The sequence below is a fragment of the Lutra lutra genome, chromosome 6 (genome assembly GCF_902655055.1).
Source record: "Lutra lutra chromosome 6, mLutLut1.2, whole genome shotgun sequence".
NCBI classification, from domain to species: domain Eukaryota; kingdom Metazoa; phylum Chordata; class Mammalia; order Carnivora; family Mustelidae; genus Lutra; species Lutra lutra.
The window spans coordinates 20,243,190-20,268,782 of record NC_062283.1 but is presented as its reverse complement, the minus strand read 5'-3'; the positions used below and the strand labels follow the sequence as shown (position 1 = coordinate 20,268,782).

Below are 25,593 nucleotides of genomic sequence, written 5' to 3'. Positions count from 1 at the left end.
CCGGAGTTTTATCGCTATAGAGACCCCGTGGGTGTGGACGAAACCGTACTACGAGCCTGCAATTCCCCAGGGCCTGGCACTCAGCAAGAGGCATACTTGGCTGTAGGCCTTTCAGTCCAATTCAGCTCAGTCCAATGCAACTCAAAGCCATTCAACTTAATTCGTGCCAGCATCATGAGAGAGCCCGGGGGAGCCTATGAAGAGCCCCAGCACACGGAGAGCAGGTCTTGGGGTGGGTGGAGGGACGCCGCTCACTGATAAGGCTTGGGGACTTGCTTTCCCGGGAAGCCTTACTCAGCTCGTCCGGCTCCCGAGGCCTGGCCGCAAGCTGCGGTTGCCCAACCCCAACCGAGGCCCCTCTGGGCCCAGCTCATCTTTGACCATGTCCCTAAGATGGAACCGGAAGCTGCTAAGGTATGTGTCGCAACCATCGTGTCCCAGGGGCTGGTGAGGTCCCTTCACCCAGAGCGGCTGGTCTCCTGACGTTCGTCGCTGTCTACGTAATGGGGTAAGAGCAAGCTGAGCTAAAGGAATCTACTGCTTGGGTCCTCCAGTTCGCCCGGTCCTCGCTGGCGGGTCCCCACACCCTCATCCTACCTGCTGGCAGGGGAGGCCCAATTTCCCGGGAACTCTCCACCCAGAAACAACGCACGACAGCTGTCAATCAGAAGCCACAGAGCCCTGGTCCCACAGCCATTCGGGGGGGGGGGGGTGACTTTTCAGCGGGAGCCGGGGGAGGATCCTGCTGAGCGGGTCGGTGCGGTCCTAGGTGTCAGAGAGAGCAAAACGGTGCAGAAAGGATGGCCAGTCTCCAGGACCCGCACGTCCGGGGGTTTCCTGCGGCGGCCTCGGCGGAGTGCGCAGCCCGGGCACCTGGACACCGGGAGAGGGCGGAGGCTGCAGGAGAGGTCTGACGACAGCATCAGTGCGTCTCCTTCCTCCTGCGTCTGCAACAACAAAGGGAGAGAGTGACCTCCTGAGAGGCTTCAGGACAGCCCGGAATCACGCCCCTCCCCACGGTGCAGTGAGGGGCCGGACAGAGTGGACGGGGCTGTGCGCCCGCTTTCCCCCGCCCAAAGACGCTTCCCACTCGTTCGGGTACGAATATTTCATCGGATCAGAGACCCAGAGAATCTCCCTCCTCCCCTCTCCCAGCCTTCCAGGAAGAAACAAATGGGAGCATGTATAAGTGGGGTTCGAAGTTTCTTAAAACTGGTCCATCCTATGTGTCCCGCAAAGGAAGGATCAACAGGGTGCCTCTTGACGGGAATTTAGTGAGACTCCCATGGTTTCGGTGAGAACCCGGCGGACACAGAAATAAAGCACTTAGCTTAGCCATGCTCCACGAGTAAAGCAGAAAAAGCCACGAAGCCTGAGGTGGAGAGAGCTGGGGTTTTTGCTTTGTAAGTGAGTGGGTTCCCGGATCCTTTCACTCATCCTTCCACTCACGCAGCAGCATGTGGAGCACCTGCGCTGGGCCGCGCCCCCGCAGCGGGAGCCAGAGGTGGTCCTCGCTCTCCCGGAGCTCCGAGCACGCAGGGGAAGGGGGAGGACAGGCACGCCGACACCAGTGTTCCATCCAATGGCACTGAAGGGCCTTATGGGGACAGAGAGCCCATTCCTAACGGGGGGGGGGTGCCTGGAAGGGGCGTGGGGGAGGCTAAGAAAACTTCCTTTGAAGAGGGGACCTGAAAACCGAGGTTGAAAAACTACCAAGACCCCACCTTTCCCAAACCATCAGTATCATCATGACAGTAACGGGACAAGCCAGCAGCCCCAGGGGCCTCCTGCCTCACTGCACTGAGAAGGTTCCACATCAGTGCCGTGCCATTCCTGCCAGGAAGGCATAATCTGAACCTGTTCACAAGGAAATAGCGCGCGGGCTCGGGCTGGGGGACACTCTGCAAAGCGGCGTGCCTGTGCTCCTTACGAATGCTTTAAAAGCCCAGAGAGACTGAGGGAAGGTTTCAGGTGAAAAGAAATTAAGGAGACATGACATGACGGGGTGCCTGGGTGGCTCAGTGGGTTAAGCCTCTGCCTTTGGATCAGGTTGTGATCCCGGGGTCCTGGGATCGAGCCCCGCATTGGGCTCCTTGCTCAGCGGGGAGCCTGCTTCCGCCTCTCCCTCTGCCTCCGCTCGTGTGCATGCTCCCCCTCTTCCTCTCTCTGTCAAATAAGTAAATAAAATTTTTTTAAAAAGTAAGGAGACATAACAACTAAATGTTACTGTGATCTATGAGCATCCCTGAGACAGTTCCTGAAACCGACCATTGTTTCTCTCCTCAGGGTTATACTTCCTGACGTGGAGAACTGTCATTTGGTTGTCTAAGAGCACGTGTTTGTAGTTAGGACATAAACACTGGAGTGTTCAGGGGCAAAGGGGCGCGTCTGCAATTCACTCTTAAACAGGTCAGCAAAAGTGTACAGTGTGTGCATGTATATATATGTGGCAAAATGTTCACGAGTAACGATCAGGGTGAGTGTTAAGGCTATAGGGAATCTATAGTATTTTGCAACTTTTCCATAAGTTTGAAATATCAGAATGAAAGGTTACCCCAGCTAGGCACTCAGCCAGCAGGTAGACGCCTGGCGTCGGCATCCTCCATCTGGGGAGAGGGCCGGTAGGTGGCAAGGGTGCCGTGTGCGCAGGGAACAGACAGTTCAACGGGGGCCCAAGTTCAAGGTCAGGACTAGTGAGCGATCAGGTTCGAAGGTCAGGTTAGACAAACCGTAGAGGATATGGTCTTGGTCCTGCGGGTTGTGGGGAACTGCAGCAAGGTTTGAAGCAGGGCAGAGTGATGGATCAGGAGGCCCAGCGCAGCATGTGGGTGGCAGGCTTGAAGGGACTAAGCCTGGCAGGACACTGGTCAGTGCTGTCCCAGCACTGCAGGCAAGGCCAGCACGGCCACCCCCCATATGGGGCAATTGTGCTTGTCAAGTGCAGGAACTAAGCTGAGAGGAGAGTGGTAAGAGGTAGGAGGGGGGTAACCTGTACACAGGGAGTTTCCTGTGGCGGTGACCGCACCAACTGAGACAGGAAAGACTGAAGGAGAAAGTGGTTTAGGGAGGAAAATGACCAGTTTCCGTGCTGAGTTTGAGGTGCCTTTGGGACACTGGTCCCAAAGCACTGGTTAAATGCTTATGTGCAAATTGGCCAGTGGGTCTGATGGCCCCAGGAGAGGTTGGGTGCTGGGGCAGGGCTCCTGGAGTCACACTGCCCAGGTCTGAATCCTGGGTGGCCTATCTCAAAAGCCGGATGACAGATCCATTTGTTTTCTCGATCTCTGCCTCCCTTTACTGGGCTGCAACACGATGGGATTAGAACCCTTTACACAGGGCGGGGGGTCCTGGCAATGACGCGCGTGAACACCAGTAAAATGCTTAGAAGAGTCCTTGGATCACAGGAAGTGCTCCAAGGGTCAGCCACCACCGCCGCTGCCTTCAGCTGTCCCCACCCCCGTGGCATCCAGCAAGAGGGCGGGAGCCATAGGAAGGGGCAAGGGAAGCAGCCCCATCTCTGTGTGCGCAGGAGCAGAGTGGTCAGGGCCTGCAAACCATGGCCCTCTGTGGTATAAATGCCATCCTGCCACTGGGCGAGTTAGGGGCTCCCAAAGGCAACAGGGCAAATGGGCTTGCGACTCTGCACCCGGCAGTGTCTTCACGTTGGGACCCCCGGCTCTCCTGGGGCACGCTGCAGTCCGTGGGAGCCCTGGGTAGGCTTATTATCAAAGATACAGATTCCTGGGCCCCAGCCCAGAGCAAGAGTCAGAGGCTCTGGGGACAGAACCCGGAACTCTGAGCTGTAAGCCAGTCTCCCTGGGGCGATCTTCTGGGCAACTGCTTTCGTGAATGCTGCCTGAAGGCAAGTAACTGTTGAGGTAATGCATTTTGGAGGGAGAGAACATAGGGAATTTTTTCCATTCTTAATTCCTACAAAGCATCACTTTGGACCCTGGCATTATTCAATAACAAACATAAGATTTTAAGTGGCTACGTTACTTCCCATCATCTTGATAAAGACAGTGCTCCCTTGGAAAAAAAAAATTACAGGACGATTTTAGAAAAAAAAAAAAAATCCAGGTAGGTTGAAGTGATTATTATTACTTTTTACTTTAACCTGGTTAAAGGGTGCCTTTCAATAAAGGAAGGAGTGACAGGTCTTTTCAAATGTATGGGGCTGTCCCAAGGGAAAACATCTTTTTTCTAAGATGATCTGGAAAGTGGAACTGCAACATAGCACGAAGAGGCCGATCTGGGTTGAAGAAAGAATGGTCTGAGCTGAGCTGTCCAAGGATGGGAGCGGGGGCCGGGCCAGTGGAGGCGTCCATAGAGGGGGTTCCAGCAGAGAGTGCTACACTGAGCAAAAAGCTGGACACGTGACATACAGTGAGGGCTATATAAATATTCACTGAATATTAGCAACTAATAACTTCAGCACTATTATCCCATTTTACAGAAGCGGGCTGCGGCCAGGTTAAGTGGCTCGTCTAAGGTTATCCAGCCACTAAACGGGTGAGCCTTGAGTCCAAATCTAATTCCAATAGTTCTTAACCATCATATTGCACTGATGTCCGAGTAAAAATATTTGGTTAGTTCATCTGAAGTAAACGTGTGTGTGTACATGATAGAGGCAGAGCAGAGCGGTGGCTGGCCAGCACCACGGGTGACACACAGGGCTACAGCATTCATCACTGACACGATCATTTAAGTAACTTAAAAATCCGAATCATTCCGTTGACATCTTAGCAAAAGCAGTATTTTTCACTTTGATGTTTGTTTGGGGGTGGAGCACGGGCATGAAGAGGCTGGTTGGGTTGCATGGGCTGGAGCAGAAGTTTGTTTAGGAGAGAAGAATTCCTAACACAGACTTGGCTTCTTCCCAGTCCTTCCTCACCTTTCTAGCAATGCCAAGGGGCAGCCCTGGGAAGGAAACCTTCACTGCTGCACCAACGGTTAGCAGCAGAGGGCAGCAAAACACACTCACGCAGGCAAGTACCAAGGCTGGCCCGGGGAATAATGGTTAGGCTTTCAAGGGTTTTCCTATCATTCGGAGAGTTCTAGAAGAGTACTACTGATTTAAAATGATGAAACCCAAAATGCAGAAGTAATGAATCATTCCCTTATTACGAACTTAGTAATTGAAAAGCTCTTAACACAGCTGGTCTCCCGACATGAAATACTACTTGAGCAGGGCTTGCACTTCTATTTTCGTCTTTCCTCACTCACAGTGATGGTGTAATGGCTGATGAGCAGCTTTTGAGCACCTACAGTAGCTAACTGAACTGTCTCGACTTGGTATAGTCTGCTAAGTCATACAAAAAAATTTAACAAAGAAATATTTAAGGTATGATTCACTCACAGTTTGGGAACTGACTTCATTTTGAAGCTACAGCTGTAATTTCTCTATTGTCCCACTTCCTTCTCTAGAACTCACCTACGGGACTTCACAGTGTAATGAACCGCCCTTCCAGCAACTCTTGGGCGCTTGCTTGCCAGTCTCCTGAGGTTTGTGTTGGTGAATGCTCCCTATGTACAAGCAAGAGGCCATTTCGGCCCCTTCTCTAGAATCCTCCAGGTGCGGTCGTCTGCCACATACGCCTGCAAGTCTTGTGCGTGTGTGCACAGATGAAGCCAAGACGCGGGCACCACGATTCAACCTATTTTCTCCTGGGTTTTCAGGGAATGGTGACTGGGTTCCTACCTGGAAACCTTCCACATCATGAGGGAGGCAGGAGAATCCTGAAGGTTCTGGACACAGACATGTCTGTGCTCCTGTCTCAGCTTTGTCACTTAGTAGCTGAGTGGTGTTTAGTAAGTTACTTGTGTATTCAGGTTCCTCATTTTCAAAATGAGGATATACATACTTCACTGTAGGGTTGGGATAATAATTCATATTTATTAAAACATTTACCATGTGTCAGGTACTATTTTAAGCCTTGGTGATCTGGTAAATACAATTCCTCAAAAAGGGGTGACAGACAATGGAAGGACAAGGTAGTTTCAGGTAGTGGTGAGGGTGGACAATCAGAAACAGTGCTGGGACGCAGATGCCACCCTGATGGCTCCGACGAGGGGAGCGGGTCGGGGAGGACCAGATCGCCCGTGGATGACAGCGGTCTCCATGATCACTGGAGTGTGACTAGCGGCCACGAGGGGCAGGACTAGACTCACTGGGTCAACTTGGGCAGAGTGAGGCAGGAGGGGCAGCACACAAGACGGGGCCTGGCACAAAGCCATCCGCAGATGTAGTTTATTAATTTGAAAAAACAATGCAGGGGGAGCTGGGAGTTCCTTTAAGGAAAAAAGGAAAAATACTCTCAAGGATTTTCCACCAATAATCTTAATTTTCTCTGAATATGTAAAGTGACAATACATCCAAGTTTCTTAAATTGGCTCATTTTCTGAGCTACAGCAAAGCTGCCCACAACTATTGTGATTATTATATTCATTGTAGGAGGCTCAGATAAATTTAACATTTATTTCTTCCATTATAAAATAGAAGCATTTTTTAAACATTTTTAAAACATTTTGAAAAGGGACAAAAAAGTCTAACACCCTACCACAAAAACTGCTTTAGCATCTTGTCTTGTATGTATACTGGTCTTCGGACTTCCGACTAATCCGACATTTATTTAATACTGAGTGTTTTAAGCACTGTGGACAAGAAATTAAATGCTGGTTCTTACTGTCCTAATACTTTTTGATATCTCATTTTTTCCTTTAGGAAAGACTAAAAACATTACATAGCTATAAACACTGCATCTTCAAAGTTTTTTGGAGACCTCCATACTTTTTCTATGAAGAACTAACATTAATTCAGCTCTATCGCTTACCATAAAACCTTGAAAAGTAAATTCTAGGTACTGACCCATCAACATAGATGAGGAATTTGAAAGATGCCTCTCTGCTTGCTTAAAAATGTTAACGAGCTCAGGATATGCAGTCTGTACAATTACTGGGAACCCAAACTCTCAATGTGTGTGAGTACTGGGCAGGGGTGGGGGTTGGGATGGGGGGAGTGTCTTATGACCATCACCTGAAAAGTCAACTAGCTGACAAACAGCACAAGTGAAAGTTATCCTAAATCATCTTTATTCTAAAGCAAGACTTTGTTGCTTGAAATGTCAGAATTTTAAAAGCAGAAAATGTGGGAGGCTTTTTCTCTCTTTTTTTTTTTGCTTAGCATTTCAGTTTCACTTTGAGCTTCTCATCTTTAAGACCCAGCAATGATACGCAGTAGCAATTCTGGAAACATTCTGTACGGCGTACAAATACTTTCAAGACCAGCTTTAACTGAGGCGTATGTATATTTTAAAATGCATTTTACAGGACAGCAGACCCGTTTAGGTGGTAGGCTAGACCACTGGAAATAGCAAAGAAAATGGCTGCTCTTGGGTTTACCAAACTGAAAAAACTGATTTCCAGATACTCATGGAGCAGCAACATTTTTCAAAGGCTCACAAGGAAGTTATGGATTAATCAGGCCCCACTTTCATTAAGCAGTCCTGAGCGACAGCCAGAGAACGTCCCTGACAGTCACCAAGTAAAACCTGAGGAAGAAAGCTGTCGTAAGTAACCTGATGAAAATACGCAGAAATCACATTCCGAGTTTGAAAGCACTAGAATTAAAAGAGCAAACTCAAGACCTCCTGCAATGAATTAGGAAATAAAAAAAGAAATATTTGGAACGAGAGGTATTTTGCCTATAATGAATGAGTTCAGATGTCTTTGAAGTTCTGAAATTGTTAGATTATGAAGTGGAGAGAATTACAATCTAATTTACTTCGTAGCAGAGCTAAAATTAGTAAGAATTTGTTAAATGCTTATGTGCAAATGACTGTACTTGGATTTCGTGTTGGACAAATGGGAGCCATGTTACTGGAGAATGGTGAGAAGTCAGACTGGGGAGATTTACAGAGGGAAACAAACATCTGTGACTTGTATGTTCCGGGTTACAATAGAAAGTTTAAGTGAAAACCAATCACAGGTGGTTAGAATGGCACCAGGAAAAGAAGCAAGGACTGAGGTAATAAACCTCTCCAGACCTAGTACAGAGAGGAAGACAATGAGGTTGAGTTTGGGGTTAGAGATAAGAAAAGGAGGCAAGAGCACCACAGAAGCGAAGAGGAACTTTGGCGCGGGGCCAGGGGTTGGGGGTACGCTGGTGGTCAGCGGGTTAATCACACAAGCCGATGCCAGAGAATTCAGAGTGCAGAAGGCTGGTAAATAGGGAACCATGAGATCCTGAGAACGGTTTTTTTTGGGCAGAAGCTAAATCAAAAGAAATTTAAAAGACTGAAAGCCTACTGAAGAAAAATAATCCAGTAGTTTAAGAGATACGTTGACAAAGAGAGAAAACAAAACAGGAACGTAGTTAGAGGAACAAGAGAATCATGCAAAAGACAGGAGGGTTTTCGTATAGGTGTGCACAAAAGGGGAAAAGTCACAGATGGTGAGGACGAAGGGAAAGGAGGTGCACATCTGGAGTCAGAAGTCTCAGGAATCTGAAAGATGGGACTGGTGACAATGAAGAAGGCCCAGTAACCCCAGTAACAGCTCTGAACACCTTGTTCAGACCAAGACAAGGTGTTGGTCTCATTGCACAGACCAAGATGGCACCCAACCAGGAATTTTCCTTGACACCAGACTATCGGGCCATCAGGCACGTGAAGTCACCACAGGGACCACAGGGTCACAGGATATTACCTGTGGTTCCCGAAATGAGATTACTGCCAGGCAGGGGCTTCAGTCTAAACCAGATGTGGGTTACCCAGGTGGAATTAAACTAAGGCGTCAAGCTAGACCACTTTCAGACCACCTCGGAGTCCTTCCTCCCTCTGCCACTACCTTCTCTGCAGGCGGCTTCAGGACAGGCAGACCACAGCCTGCTCTAGATCCTGCTTCCCGCTGAGTGGAGTCACAGAATGCCAGCAACTTGCAGGGGTAAACTGAAATACATAACCAATATTTTTAGCCACAAAAAGCTCACTCAATTATGAACAGTCTGAGGTATTAAATACAAGACCTTAAAACACACGTGACTCTAATAATAATAAACCACCCAGGAGAGTTCAAGGGACGAAGTCCTGTTTTCATGCATACTGAGGACCAATGACTTTACATTTTCTACCATGGATGATGGCAACAGGTCCTCTTAAAAAAAGCCACTGTCCAGCGTATTGATAAATCTACCTTGACTTTTGGCTGTGATAACACAGAAAGATAGAAGAAGGTATCTACCTCAGGGAAAGTATCGAGCAATCCAACTAGACCCTGAACAACTAGAGCACAGGTAAGTAGATTCTGTGCATGAATGCGAAGGTGCTCCGAGGAGTCACAGGTCTCGTTCCAGCAAAGCTGGAGGCAGCAATGGACCCAATCTGCACCGTGGGTGCCTCTGGGCTCCCTGAAGTGGCTGCCTGACGGATAATGGGGTTATCTAGGGCAATTGTGAGGACTGAATAGGAATGTATGTGGAACACAGAGCACATGTTCGATATACATACACCTGCTCGATCTGAACACTGTTCTTGATGAAAATATTTCATACTCCTTTCTCACATGCTTTTAGAACCTCAGCACCTATTTTGACAAATGTAAGATAGATGACTAGACACATGGATTTCTGAAAATACACAGGTAAGACTGATTCTCTTTGGGTAGCTGTGTGTGAAGCTCAAAGAAATTATGAGGGGAATGTTAAAAGTGTTTTGAACAGCAATGCCATCACTGGAAAACATGGCAGCTGCTCCAAGTGTTCTGAAAAAGAAAATTCTCAGTTTGATGGGCAAGCTCTAACAGATGATAATAAAACTCCCCTTGGCGGCCCTACTGCTCTGGTTCCTCATTATATCCAGAGTGTTAGCTCCATTACACGTCCATCTTAAGACGCTCACTCTCTAGCTAAAAAAAAAGAAAAAGAAAAAGAAAAAAGAAAATACCACTATTTAGCTTTCCTCTACAGTAGAATTTAACTACTATCCATGTTGAAGTCCAAAAAGTACCATGTACACCTCCCACCGATAGGTTTCACAGGATGTTACAATATGGCGCTTTACACCAGCAGAAGCAATCACTGACGTAGCTTCCGAGGCACTAGGCAAAGTTCTGAACGGCTACCAACTCTAAAAGGTAGGCACCCAAAACGGAAGCCAACGAGATGATGTAACTTGACTCTAACTAACAGCTGAATTTGAACCCAGGCAGCCACAGAGGAGTCCATTCCATACCTTAGTTCTTTCTGGTTTTGCTAAATTCAAGAATCATTTAGTAACATTGTAATAAGGGTTGTAGGTAACAGAATCAATTTGGACACTTCAAGTATCTCTCAATTTAAAAAGAACACTTCAAGACTCCACAGATGAGCTGCCTTCTCAGGTTCACACGGCTTTAGAGGGCAGGGTGGGCTACAGTCCCAGTCCAAAGGCTAGCACACCAAACCACCTCTTTGTTCAGCCTCACAGAATGGCCAATGATCCCGGGTTATCACCAAGAACACTTGCGAACACAATTCCACGGAAGAATGACAAAAGAAAACAGGCCCACATTTTCTCATTCTTTCTTTAAACATTTGTGATTAGGTTTCCACATGAAAACTGCAAGCAAGAAACTGGGATAAAAAAACAAATAAGATGCAGAACTCACAGTCCGCCAAGAAACAGAGAACCGAAGTGACAGATCATCACAGGCATTAAAAAAATCTACGTAAGGGTTGTTCTTCATGTTTTCTAGAGAATACTGGATTCTCTTTCTGATGCTCCATGGTGCCCATTAAGGGAAATCCACACTTGAACAGAAAGAAGACAGAAGCTTAACCTACAATCCCCGTTTTGTGTAGTTGTATAACCAAAGCACGAGTACAGCTCACCCCTGAATGCAGGCTTCAGGGTACGGATTCTCATGCAGTCAAAAATCCACTACCTGTGACTTCTCAAAAATGTAACTACTACTAGCCTATTGCTGGCCAGAACCATCATCAATAATGCAGGTGATCAACACATATTTTGTATATGTATTATATACGACTCCCCATAATAAATAAAGCTAGAAAAAAGACTGAATCGTTAGAGGTAATACACTTACAGAACTGGGTTTATTGAAAAAAGAAATCCACATGTAAGTGGACCCATGCAGTTCAAACCCATTGTTCAGAGGTCAACTGTACTTCACATTCATCTTTTAACACGAAGATGAATCTTCAACCTTTTAAAACTTAAAAATCCAGCCAAACTAGCATATCAATCTTAAAAAAAAAAAGTTTTTAAAGACCATGATTTTGTTAGTCAAGTGTGAAGAAGTGTCATTATTGAGATTAAGGTGGGTACTGTGGATGACTCAATTATCATATATAAATTTTGAATTACATGGATACACCACAAACTAACACACAAATCTATTTGTAACAGCTCAGACTCTCTGGGGTTACTTTTTAGTATTCTGGAGTTGAGTGGTATTTATATACTACTGTACAGTATAAGTAGAGATATAGGAATATTAACTATTGAGTTTATTGGAGCTTTTCAGCTGCTGAATTCTGGAAAACCAAGTATTAGTAAGCTGCCCAAATGCTTGGTTTTATAAAATTTCCATCTTAAACATAGTGCAGGGGAAAGAATGTGGGAGTTTTAGAAAAAGCTCCGAATCTAAAATCAGATTTTAACACCTTGAACAAGCTAATTAAATTCAGGAGGTTTTTTTTTTTTCCTTCTGTAAAGTGAGAATCCCCTTCCTTCAGCGAGTTGTTGTGAAGCTTTATTAGATGATGAAAGGAGAGGCCCAAGAGAACACAGTCCATGGCTGATGTTTAACAAATGAGTTCCTTTTCCATCGCCTTTAAAAAGGTGGTATTGGTGGTATTGGTACCTGAACCTCAGAGCCATACTCCTAAATAATTCCAAAGTCTGAAAAAGGGAAAACTCCAGAACTTCAGGTTATATATAGAATTAATTACTATAAAAGTCTAGGCTTTTGTGTAAACAAAGAATAAAAGCTTACAAATATTAACTGGCAAAGTTCTGTAAGAGGCCTAAAATTGCTGGCAAGTTTGCAGGTCAGCTTTGTTCTTTGCCCCGTACTACACTAAAATGCCGCTTATGCTAGCAGTGAGGAGTTGAAGGTTGCTCTTCACTAAGCTGGAGAGATTAGTTCAAAGTAGGATTTTATTTAGTAAAACTAGAATAAATGTATTGATGTTACAGCTAAAAATCATGCCGTCCAAGTATGTGGCGAATATTTCAAGTGTAGCTGGAAATATTGATTATAATTTTTAAATTTAAGCTAACATCTAATTTTGGAACTAAAAGAATGAAAGACCAAGAATTGTAACCTATCAGAACCCCAGTGAGAGACAATGTGTATTGCCAAGTTCAAGATTAAAAAAAAAAAAAAAAAATTACTTCCTTATGTAAATTCACTAACCAAGTTTCTTTTTTCTTCCAACCAAGGGTATGGAAATCATTCTACCAAAAAAGATGAATGTTATATGAGACTGACATATTACATTTACCTACTACTGTACCTCCAAAATAATGTTAAGTCATTAAATAAAGATTTCAAGGTCACATTACCACCACTGACTACTCCTCAACAGAGACGAATACAATTAGAGGCTAATGCACTGCAAATATACCTTTAAGGCAGTGGCTTTCAATGTTGTTCTTTTTTTTAAGAGCTAAATCTGCCTTTTCCTCCTATCAAAGTCACTATTTTCTGAAACTGACTTAATACTAAAAACTACCAAAGTCAAGCCCATGTTCTTCTTCTTCTGACTTCTCTCTTCCTCAGGACCTCGCAGGTCCCATTCCCGCCCCACCGCACTGTTCAGAGGGCAGGGGTGGTCTGAAAAGTTACTCACTACGTAAGACCGTGAAATGAATGATGAAGCTAAACAACCAAAGCAAGATCCATGCTTTATGAACACATTATTCTCACATGTCTGCGTGACAGGTTTGGTACACAAGATTCTTGGTTCATTTTACAGATTCTGAAACCAATTTGCTCAAAAGGTAAGTTCTGAAACCATGGTTGGTGTAGCAAATGAATATATCAAAACAAACTTTAAAAACTTCATCCAAATATTTACATTTAAAAAAGACATTTAAAAAATAGGCTACTTATTAAGTGTGCTTGAACAAACCATGTGTGGAATTGAATTCCATTCATTATGGAGTTAGTTTTCTGCTAAACACACACTGATACTATAGAAGACCCCGGCAGCTGAGGATTTAAGAGTTTTCAACTGTTCCCAATCAATGCTAAAAAACTAAACAACATGACAAATCATTTCTGAGGTACTAATCTGAACCTCAGCAGTGGACAGGCTAGCATGTAAGGCAAATTACTTAGGAATCAGAAGGGCTGGCACCTGTAACTCAGTGGCTTTGCCACTGCCTAAGTACCACCAAGTAGTCAATGAAACTGTCTAGAAACCATTTAAATTTTGTAATTACACCTCACTGCATTATGGTTCTAGGAGTTTCAAAAACTTAGGAATTCACAAAATAATGTTTTGAAATATATTCCTTGAGAAGGTGGAGGGTCTCCTATATTACATTAAACAAAAAACATGCAGTTTTTACAGCTCATAGAGCTTTTTCAAAATAAGCTACTGATCATACAGCCCAATTAAAAACTCAAAACACTTTATATTACAGATATAGAAAGTTTATAGTTCAGCAATGCCAATATAGAGAATTTGACACCTTAGCCCCTACTTGCGAAGTGATTAACAACTATACAACAATAACTTCTATTCTATTGTCATAGGCTTTGGCTCAGATGTTTAAATACTTAAAGAACTTGGTGAGATTTTTTTGTTTGTGTGTCTTATTTTGCTGTTGTTTCGTGTGGGAATGGGCGGGGATTATAAAGAAGAGGGCAGGAGGGGTAAATCCATTGTATTAAAGACAGATCAGGAATTAAACAGCCACTAGAATTTCATTTACCATTTCTTTACAAAATATATGTGGGAGAATATGGCTTAAAGACAGAGGGGAAAAGCCTCTTAACTGTTCACACTATTTTACTTTACTCTTTATCCAGTCTGACAATAATGCCAAACTTCATTTACTACTTGGGACAAGAGTGACTCTAATAGGATTTTACAAAGTCCAATCTAATTTTGGTACTGAGATCTTAAGTGCTTAAAATTTTGGAATTCTTCAGATTTATTTAAAAAAGGTTTTCTGAACAAATTACCCAAAAATATTAGATAAAAACCAACTGGTTACTTAAAAAAATAGCCAATTTTTTATTTTTTTTTTAAAAGATTAGTATTACTTGTAATATATCTCTGCCCCTATAAACTGATTTTTTGCTTAGTCTATAGACCAAGGCAATTTTTTTCAAGCAAGATACTCCTATTAAGGGAAAAATATGATCTCTTAAAAAAACAAAAAAACCTAAGTGGGTCAGAAAGAAAACAACAAAGGATAACACAACTCAGGTCCCACAAATGTACCATTTTCTTAAAAAAAAAAAAAAAAAGTAAAAAAAGAAAAAGGGGTGGATTTTATATATCAAAATCAGCAGAATTCTCATGCTTCACAATTTTGTTGCTAGAAATCCCCAAATTCCTTGGACTCATCTGGAAGTTTTCTGAAGGTGTGCATTATGGTAAACAGCAGCAAAATACCAAAACAATTCTATTGCTAAAAAGCAGCTACTCCTGTTTGTGCCTTTAGAATACTAGTTGTAAAACAGCAACAACAACAAAAATACTAATTTGCTCCACCAACTGGATTTGAGCAATTCTAAAAGAGAAACAAACGATTTTCTTTACAACAATCTAAGGCAGGACATTTACAATCATATTGGACAAATATTCATTGAGTTTTGGCAGGGGGTGGGGGGGGAAGTACCAGAAAATGTCAGAAAGAGACACAACAGCGTTATACTTAGTATTCTAAAGGCAGGCTTCAGGTAGTTCAACAATGACTCTGGTAACACCAACTGCTCACAGACATACACACGCACACACATAGATTTTAATGGCTTAAAAAAAACCAAATTTGTTACTTTAGAAAAATGAATGCAGTGCATTTTCAGTAATATTATCGCCACAGACTCTGATTGCTCAGTCCGCACATAAGTAGTAGTTGCCTTCTATGGTGATATGGCTTCTCTGCACTAATTCCCATCAGGCCGAAAAACATTAGGGCAGGTTAAGTAAAGACTGAATTGTTGCACAAAGGAACATTTACTCATCAGATCCCACTGATCTCTTCTGTGCCCGTTTCCTGGGCAACCTTCTTGGTGAAGCTTTATCTGGAAGAAAAGAGAAAGTTTTAACTTGCTTATTGTAAATATGATGGATTCAAAAGACCTTTAAAAAGCATTTTCCTTCAACTTTACCACTAAGTTTACAAAGAAACAAAAGAACACACATGCAAAAACACCCTAGTATAAATGCCTCTTATGTAGTACAGGTTGTTAAACTAACCTTTAAAATAATCCTTCAAGAAGTAACTCAAGTCAAACAAAACTTTTTGTGACCAGGGTGGGAAAAAATTACTGGAATATTTAAGCAACCAAGCAAAATCTTAAATTCTACAATGTAATATATTTATACATGTGTAAGTAAGTGCTTTAGAGATAGTGTCAAAGCTATGAAATTTGCAGCTTAAAAACACCTATACTGCCTACAAATTAAACCATGCAGTTTGCTAATTTTTGGCAATTTCACAAATTTAGCTGCAACGAACAGCAGGTTAAAGGAAATTTTTAGAAGATCAGTATCAAAACCATCCTGCAAACACAAGCCTTCTTTGTATATATACTTTTTTCTCTTTATTTCCTTACATTATCTTCCTAGTAGGTTCTATTAAACAAAAGCTAAATTTAGTGGTGAGTTTTTACTTTGATCCAGTAAGAGGAGTCACCTGTATGTTTCTTTAAGTAAGGCTATCTTCTTCTCTGACCACTACTTTTTTAATTTCTAGGAGCACTTTACATATTAGGAAGTAAAACCCTTTATGGTACAAGTTACAAATTAAAATTATTTTTCCAGCTTAAAAAAAAAAAAAATGAAGGGCTGGAAAAAAATATTTAACACCAAAGTATGGGGTTTATTTTGTAAGCATTTCATAAACAATGGTATGAAAAAAAATTTACCTAGAGGATCTTAATTTTTCTAAAATTGCCAGATCCCAAAACTGTAATTTAAAAATATATAGTAAATGTCTATCAAGAATACTTAGCAGCTAAATTCCTTTTCAAAAATATGCTTTAATGACTATGAAATACTGAGTCTGCAAATCATAAGAAAACTGACCCCGATACTTTATTAAGATAGGTTAGTTAATGAAGTGTTTGGGGGGGGTCTCAACTCACCCAAAACTGAGCACAGAAGCATTTTTCTGATGGAAAAAGCCTGCAACTTTCATCAGATTTCAGAAAGATTAGACTAAAACTACTGCCTTTATGCAACTGACCAATTATTAGATAATATTTTAAGATAAACAAAATGCTGAATATTATCTTTGAGCTTTATTTACTTAAGTAGGCTCCATGTGGGGCCCAAACTCAGGACCCTGAGATCAAGACCTGAGCTGAGATCAACAGCTTGAGGCTTAACCAACTCAGGCATTCCTCAAAATGTTCTTTATTTTTATAAGATTATTTCTTTGAGAGAGCAAGAGCACAAGCGGGGGAGCAGCAGAGGGAGAGGAAGCGGACTCCCCAGTGAGCAGGAAGCCTGATGTGCGGCTCGATCCCAGGATCCTGAGATCATGGCCCAAGTCAAAAGCAAATGCTTAACTGACTGAGACACCCAGATGCCCCAAAAAGGACTTTAGAATCAAACAGCCCTCTGCATGAACATAGTGGTTACTATGCAAACTGAAGTCAGTAATCAGCACTTCACAACAATTTCAACCATCTGCAGCAGGGTCTTCAATAGAACACATGAAAAAAGAGCCGCAGAGGACCTTCAATGCCTGTTTCAACACCCCAACCGGACTCCCAATAAGGCAGCCAACTCTGCCTACCCTAACAAGAAGTCTAAAAACATCCACCAGCCCAGCACAGCCAAGTTAAGAAGCAGATACATGAGCAACAGAGTAAGACAGCATTCTAGAGTCATTCGGCTTTTGGGATAATGGCTCCAAATTCCTCAAGGGTCTAGAAAGCAGTATTTTATTTTACTTCAGCAAAAAACAGTAACTGATGTGTGTAATGCTTTTCAGCCCAAGGAAAAAAAACAACAACCCCCTCTTACCACTTGCCCCACCAAAAGCCTTAAAATATACTTAAAAAACCCAAAAACCTAATATATTATTTAAGGTCAAAATACTTCAACTTTTAAGAGCAAAGCTTAAAACTATATGAAATAAGAAATCACTTAACTGAAAGAACAAAAAACATTGGAACATGATGTTAATGAGATTCAGTAAATGGGGCAGATCTGAAAATGCCCAAGCTGCCCTTATTTTAAAAGAAAGGTGTTATAGAAAACCACCTAATTGAGGCAAAGCTGCAACTTTTTTTCTTTTTTAAAAAGACAAAGGCAAAATGTCAGCAGAAACCTAAACTTGTCCCTCACCAACCCCTTCTCAGACTGCACAATCTATCCCATTTCCTACTACACCTGGGGGAGTCATATTATATTAATAGCTATCAGATCAATTTTTTAAAGTAATGAGATAAAAATTACAAGCTTTCTAATGGATCCCCAAGTTAAAAGAAAGTCAAATTACATGAAAGACTTCATCTTTCTAAGTTTCTGATCAGGTTGCCTTACGTATACATTTAAAACACTAGTGTTAAACAAAGGACCTATAATGTTCTATTAATAGCACCTAACCTGTCATTTACAGTTAAAAAGACTTGAGGGAAACAGAAGCACCCTAATCTGAAATGCACAACATATCGGGAAAAAATGTATTTGTAGCAGGCTCAAATCGTTTCAAACCACCCCTCCTTTCTTTACATTCTGATGAGTGAGACAGAGACGAGAAAAATCTCTTGCCAAATTAAACAGTGGCCCCTGAAACCTGCCTGTTCTCACACTACCCCTCTCCAACATTCCTGGAAGCCAGAGAGAATTCCACTACCATGCACACCTCCTGTTTCATTATCTTTAATTTTTCTCTTGGTTTTCTCCACTCTGTTCTCAAATATGAAAAGCATATGTCTTATCTTTGAAGGATCGGGCTATTTTTTCCTAAATTATCTTTAATTTGGCTCAACCCCTTTACTCTGAGAAAACCGTGTTCGAAGGGTGGTTCTCAAAGTGTGGTCTGGACCAGCAGCCTCAAAAATCACCTGAGAAAATAGATATGCAAATCCTTGGGGCTCACCCAGACCTACTTGACTGGAAATTCTAGGGGGTGAGGCCTAGCAAGGGTAAGAACTGGCCAGGTGGTTCTTGAGTGCTAGTTTTGAGAACTACGGCTGTAAGGAATCAAGTGTTAAGAGAAACAAAATACAAGCATACAAAATTAAGTAAAAGTATTTTTTAAATTGAACTGAAAATATCAGTATGATTTCAGGGTTTGAAAAAATATGTACTTTCTAGCTCAGTTCACAGAATGGGCCTAGAAAAAATGTCACCCAGTATCAGTGACATTCCTAAAGCCTAGATTTTCATTTCTAGTATCATCCAGGAGCCCTTGGAGAAACCGCTTGTTCCATGCCTAGAGCAGTTACAAAATGTCTGCATTATCCTGTTGAGCCAGCAAGGAAGGGGTCATTCAAAGATCCAAAGGGTGAGAATGGAGGTGGTTCAAAAAAGGCAATCGGTAAACCCATCTCAGCCCTTTGGTTGAGATCAAGCATAGAAAGGCAACCAGCAGTCACAACTGTTAACAATCTGAGCATGAAAAAAGAATACAGCTAAAATAGGCTGATTCTATGAAAAACTGAGTCTGTACATGATAATCAAAAAACAAGAGAAAATTAGAAAAACTCTTTCGTCACACTGGGTGGTTTTTAAGTTAACTCTTTGAAAATTGGAAAGTAAAGGGAAATTAAGCACTTATCCTCCTCTTCCAACAGTACCTGCTTTCTATAAAGTAACCAAAAAGCCCCAGTTGATGGAGAGCTCTACTTCACAAAAGAAGGGCAGTTAGTAAAAATTAAAGAAATTTCAATTAAAAATCAACACAACTTCTGAAACATTGATTCATGAAAGGATTTAAGCTGGTGAATGGTTTGGAGAACTGGGTATCTGTGTGATGCCAAAGTAATGCCACAGAGATAACTTCAAGGTTGCAAGCAAAACCACCACCGTTTCCCGGTTACATGGGAACGTCATGTGGCTCCTACCCTAATCTAGTGCTCAATTCAGGATCATTAATGATGGGAAAATCAGAGACTGTCTCTTGATGTGATCCAGGGAGAAGTACTTATGATATATGCTATCAACCAAAAATGATTCAATCTAATCAAACCTATAGATTTATCTTCCAAGTTAAAGAAATTTTAACTAAAAGGCACCAAGAGAAAACAATCAGAGAAATCGGGAACATGGGACTTTCTCGAGTCTCATCCTTCGGGGTGATAACTGGGTCAGCAGCACTGGCACCATCTGGGAGCCTGTTAGAAACACCAACATTTGGGCCCCAGCCTAAAGCACCTGAATCTGAACCTGCATCACAGCAGGATTTTCAAATGATCTTTACACATATTAAAGTATGAGAAGCCACTTTCCACAGGCCGAAAGGCCAAACTTTTTGAACTGCTATAAATTAAAAGGGATTTTAAAAAAAGGTGGGGGGGTATTGAAGACAGAACTACCAGGCGCAATGCATTGTCCCATATTGGAAAACAAGTTGTAAAGGATATTTCTGAAATCACTGAAGAAATCTCAACATGATTATTTATTAATAAATAAAATAATTCATTATTCTCTAAATGTGATGTTATTTCTATCAGGAAGGGAGTTATTTCTTTGCAAATCAAAATTTTCTTGCAAGTAGTGTGGCACTGTAAAAAAAAAAAAAAATTAACTCTAAGAGAGCAGATAATCAGAATGCTTGACTGACTGAGCTAAAAGAGCGCTGGACTCGGGGTGCCTGGGTGGCTCAGGCCAGGATCCCAGGGTCCTGGGATCAAGCCCCACATCGGGCTCTCTGCTCAGTGGGGAGCCTGCTTCCTCTCTCTCTGCCTGCCTCTCTGCCTACTCTGTCAAATAAGTAAATAAATAAATGAGGCATTGGACTCTTGATCTCAGGGTTGTGAGTTCAACCCCCATGTTGGGTGTAGACATTACTTAAAAAGGGGGGGGGCAAATGATCACGTTTTTACTGATCACATGTATCTTTTAATACCCTTCTTCCTTCTTAACTTCTGTGCCCCCATTTTGAAAATTTTTTTCTTTTATTCAAAGTAATATATATGTATATTTTAAACTTAAATTTTAGGTAGTTAACATAGAGAACAATACTGGCTCCTGGAGTAGAATTCAGTGATTCATTACTTACATAGAACACCCAGTGCTCATTACAAGTGCCCTCCTTAATGCCCATCTGCCATCTAACCCATCCCTCATCCACCCCCCTTCATCAACCCTCAGTTTGTTTTTTATCATTAAGAGTCTCTCACTATGCCCCCAATCTCTGAAATGGTCTCAGGACTCCTTTGATTTCACAGGATGAGGCTCCAACTAGGACCTCTTAGCTCCCAGGCTTTGCTAATAGTAATGGTGAAAAAGGACTGTTTATGTATGAGTATTACATGCCTTCCACCTATTTTCAAGTTTCAATAACAATTTATAAATAACATGCCTCTCTCTCAATATGTCTGTAGAGGGCAATAATCACAACCCTGATTTTGATAAAAACTTTTATCTTCCTAACTGGAAAATCAGATTATATCAATGCTGTTCAGAAGTTTCACTGTTGTTTATGAAGTTTTTCCAAAATGAGGGGTTTCATGTAAATGGAAAAAGGAATAATACAAGTATCTTTGGTGGTTAAGACATGGACCCAAAACAAAATCAGATTTTGAGCAAGAAAGACCAGTACCATTAAAACACATTTAGGGACTTTAACGCTCTCCTTCTTTGAGTCTTAAGTCTTCCTGGGAAAGCACATGGGCTTCAGAATGTGACAATCCAGCTGAGGATCTTAGCAGGTTATTTTTTCTCAGTAGCAGTTTCTCATCAGTAAATAGAGACAGCACCTCACCTTGCAGAGTGTTCTAGAATGCCCAGTATAAGGAGGTTCTCAACAGTCCTTCAACAAGGCCTCCTTAGGTCCTAATATGGTCCCCTTTCCTAACTTAGAAGTTGTCCATATAATTCACTCTATCACATATCAGATACCATCTCTGATTACTCAAATATTTCATAAATGTGCTTTATTTTCCTCAGGTGGAAATGTAAACTCCTGAAAAAAACCAGTAATATTCTTCTTTTCAACATGCCCACTGAGAACATAGCATAGTATTATGACAGACTAAACACCTGACACCTGCTGATGAAAATACAATCATAAATACAAACACTCTGTAAGTATAATAATTCTCAGCTTTAAGTTCATGAACAACAATGTCAGGGAGAAAGATACTATAAAACCACTCCCCTACCCAGAATCTATTTGTCATGCAGAAATTCTTTGGGAGGGGTGGCCCCACAGCTTATAATAACTTTACTTTTCAATTGTGACTTTTAATGCTTTACAACATTTCAAACAATTCTGTGTAAGATATTTAAAATTTAATTATTCATGAAGAACCCTTATTTTAAACATACCAGACTACATAAGTAATTCTGATGCATTATAAAGAGATCACAGTTTACCCTACAACCCAATTCCATATTTTGCTATCCATATCAGGATAAAATGGAAAACTTGTCCTTAAACAGCAAAGAATAAAGATTTAAATTTGAAGATAAATTATTTCATGGGATCTCAGCTACCCCTTATGCTGTATGTCCCAATGTCTCCAAATCTTTTAATTGAATTTTAAATAGTCTCTACACCTAAAGCAGGGTTTGAATTTACAACCCCACTCCACAGACTGAGCCAGTTGGTTGCCCCATCAATGTCTCCAAATCCTGATTCACCTCTGCTCTAAATACAACTTTCAAATGCTTACTGGACATCCTCATCAGGGATCCTCACGATCAACAGACCTAGTTCTAATTCCTCTCCCTTCATGCACTGTGCCTCTCTTCTTATATTCCCTAACAGTAACAGGATCATCCTCCATCCAGATGCCTAAAACTCTAACTCTTCCCTCCTTCCTCCCTCAAACATCCAAAAAGCCACCCAAAGCCCAATCTGCTCCAATTCTGAAATACCTTTCTAGTTTCTTCTCCTCCACATCACTACTGCTTTAGCTTAGGCCCTAAGGATTTCTCAGATGCTTTTCTGAAATCATCTAACTGGTATCCCAACTTTTAGTGGCTCCTGCTTGCTATGCTTGCTAAACCATACACCACAAAACTATGATAATTTCTTTTAAAAATATAAATTTATTTCTCTGCTTCAAAGTATCTGATGGCTACCTTTTATCAAGAAGAAAAGCCAAGTCCTTAGCCTGGCACATAAAACTGAAGATTCCTTCTCACCTAACTTAAGACTCTGGTCAAAAGTCAACTTTCATGAATGACTCCCCTACTCTCTCCTAGAGAACGAAGGCCCCTCCCTCCTATGCTGTTATTGCTTTGTACCCACTTCTAATAAAGGAAGTACCATATCATAACTATGTTTCAATAGAGAAAGCTCTCTGAAAGTAATAATGAAAACAATTCACTTCATTAACCCTGGAGAGGATATGAACTGCCCATTCACAAGAAAGTAGATACTAAATGGCCAATATATATGTGTAAAGAAGTCAAACCTTATTAACTGTATGAAAGACAACCTTTCGTACCATACCGCCAAATTAAAACATTTGATAATACTTAATACCTCAGCCTGGTGGGCACCTGGGTGGCTCAGTTGATCAAGCGACTGCCTTCGGCTCAGGTCATGATCCCAGAATCCCGGGATGGAGTACTGCATTGGGCTCCCTGCTCCTCCCTCTGACCTTCTTCCCTCTCACTCTCTCCCTCAAATGAATAAATAAAATCTTTAAAAACAAATACTTAAGATTGGTGGGAATGAAAAAGAAATAGGCAATATTGTGCACTGCTGAGAATATAAACTATCTTTTGAAAGGGAAATAGGACTTTTCATTAAAATAAAAATAAAAATGTATGTAACCATTTTACTTTTAAGGAATTATGTATCCCAGGTACAGGGGTGGGTGAAAGAGGAGAAGGAGGTCAAAAGGTACAAACTTCCAGCTATAAAATAACTAAGTCATGGGGGTGTAATGGATATCACGCTGTCTATAATTTTTAATACTGCACTATATATTTGAAAGTTTGCTGAGAGAGTAGATCTTAAAAGTTCTTGTTACAAGGAAAAAAAAGATCTGGGGTGCCCACATGGCTCAGTCAGTTAAGGGTCTGCCTTCGGCTCAGGTCATGATCCCAGATCCTGTGATAGAGCCCTGAGTTGGGGACCCTGTTCAGTGGGGAGTCGGCTTCTCCCACTCTCTCTGCCCCTCCCCCTGCCTGTAAGCATGCATTCAATTAAAAAAGCAATTCTTAAAAAAAAAAAAAAAAAAAAAAAAAAGTTTTTTAACTATGTGTGGTAATAGACTTACTGTGGTGATCACTTTACAATATATACAAATACTGAATCATTACACTGTGCATGTGAATCTGTTATATGTCAACTAACTCAATTAAAAAATGAGAAATTATCCCATACATTTTTATATAAAAATATTCATTATAGTTTTAATTTAACAATGAAAAACTGGAAATAATAAATATCCTTCAATACAGAATAGGTTTAACTTATCATGACACATTTAGATAAAGGAATACTATCCAGTTATTAAAAAGAATGAGGTAAATAAGTCACTACCATAAAAAAAAAATCCAAGCGGCACCTGGGTGGTTTAGTGGGTTAAAGCCTCTACCTTCAGCTTGGGTCATGATCCCACGTCCTGGGACTGAGCCCCGCATAGGGCTCTCCGCTCAGCGGGGAGCCTGCTTCCCCCCATCTCTCTGCCTGCCCCTTTGCCTACTTGTGATCTCTATCTGTCAAATAAATAAATAAAATCTTTAAAAAAAAAAAAAATCCAAGACATGAAAACTCAGAAAGTAGAACAGTGTATGCAATACGATGTCATTTGTATAAAATAGTCATAAACAACAGACATACGTACTGGTAAATGTACAGAAAATACTTAGAATAACAAACACCTATTATTTATAGAAAATGAAATTAGTGTAGACAGGAGGTGATCTCAGTTTTTCACTTCTGTACTATTTATTAATGTTTTTAATATGAGGCCATAGTACTCTTATAATGAATGTTTCTTAAAAGTCCATTTACGGGGCCCCTGGGTGGCATCGTCAGATGAGCAACAGACTCTTGGTTTTAGCTCAGGTCATGATCTCAGGGTCGTGAGATCGAGCCCCGCATCAGGCTCCATGTCAGCACAGAGTTGGCTTGAGATTCTCTCTCCCTCTGCCCCTTCCTGCACTAGCTTGCTTGCTCACTCTCTAACGTAAATAAATAAATCTTATAAAACAAAAACAGTCCATTTACAATTAGAGGAAAAAAGTCTTTCATTCTTTCATAAATATTAGTATTTTAGGTAATCACATACATAATGAAACTGAAATATATGTTAGATAAACTACCAAGCAATGTTTCAGTTTTATTCTTTCAAACTACAGTGGGCAGTTAGTAGTCAGTTTTTCTAATAAATACAGTGCTAGAAAAAACTCTTCCTTTACTCATTAAACTTCCCGTGAAGTATTCATATGCTATACAAAATCCAGTACTATATGTAGCAAACACCATTAAAAAAATTAATTGCCTCACCTCTTCTACTCTGCACTGAAGCAACAGAAAAAAAGAGATAGGAAAGGATTAGGAATACAGAGAATTCACACATTTGTATATAAAACTGCTGATTTGGAAGCATTCTAAATTAAAGCTTAAAAATACTACTCAGAATAAAATTTTAAAGTGTTTATATTACACTTGATTCTATACAAGTAATGGAAAAGATGAGTGTTAAGCAGCATTGACCAAGCATTTTTATATCTAAAATACTTAATTTCCATTTAAGAGAAAATTTTTCCAGCTAAGTTTATAAGAGTACTTACTGATCTGATTCAAAGTTTCCTGAGGAATCCAACTCATGTCAACATCATTCTGACTTGAGGTACCCATCTCTACCTTCTGTATGGGTCTCTTGCGCTAAAAGAGCATAAAAACATTTTAAAGGAGTTCTATTATAATGGTCACTATAATTTTAAAAAAGTGTATTAAGTTACCTAATTTAAATATCTTAAACAAATATGTCCTCTTCAAAACATACTCCTACTTAAGTATTTTATTAATTAGAAGGATAAATTCATGCCTAACTCCATTATAAAGAATAGGTGATAAGGAATAAAACCTCCTAACAATGATTTATTTTCAGGTTTTAAAGGACATTTCCTCTGCTACAAAACTTTGTATGTCTGTGGGCTGGTGGACCGACTAAAAACTTCTATTTATACAGTGATTTTTCTCTCCCTTTGGGAATCAAATCATAAATTTATTTTAACATCCAACAAAATTCAAGATAATTACT

The 25,593-nt window shown here is 41.1% G+C and overlaps 1 protein-coding gene across 5 annotated transcripts in view; it reads right to left on the bottom strand.

The window, feature by feature from the left end:
- Window positions 1-783: 783 nt before the first annotated feature.
- Window positions 784-25,593, bottom strand: part of SSR1 (signal sequence receptor subunit 1) — a 37,793-nt gene continuing 12,983 nt past the window's right edge. Inside the window, exons 7-10 of one of the 5 annotated variants that reach the window (XM_047732961.1) lie at window positions 25,121-25,214; window positions 24,834-24,848; window positions 15,201-15,264; window positions 784-947 (exon numbers count right to left, since the gene is read on the bottom strand). In XM_047732961.1, coding sequence (XP_047588917.1) covers window positions 923-947; window positions 15,201-15,264; window positions 24,834-24,848; window positions 25,121-25,214 — 198 coding nt within the window. In that variant the 3' untranslated portion in view covers window positions 784-922. Of the gene's footprint in view, window positions 948-12,895; window positions 15,265-16,310; window positions 16,376-24,833; window positions 24,849-25,120; window positions 25,215-25,593 lie in introns of those variants that run through there. The other 4 variants (XM_047732962.1, XM_047732963.1, XM_047732965.1 and 1 more) reach the window with 4 other exon arrangements.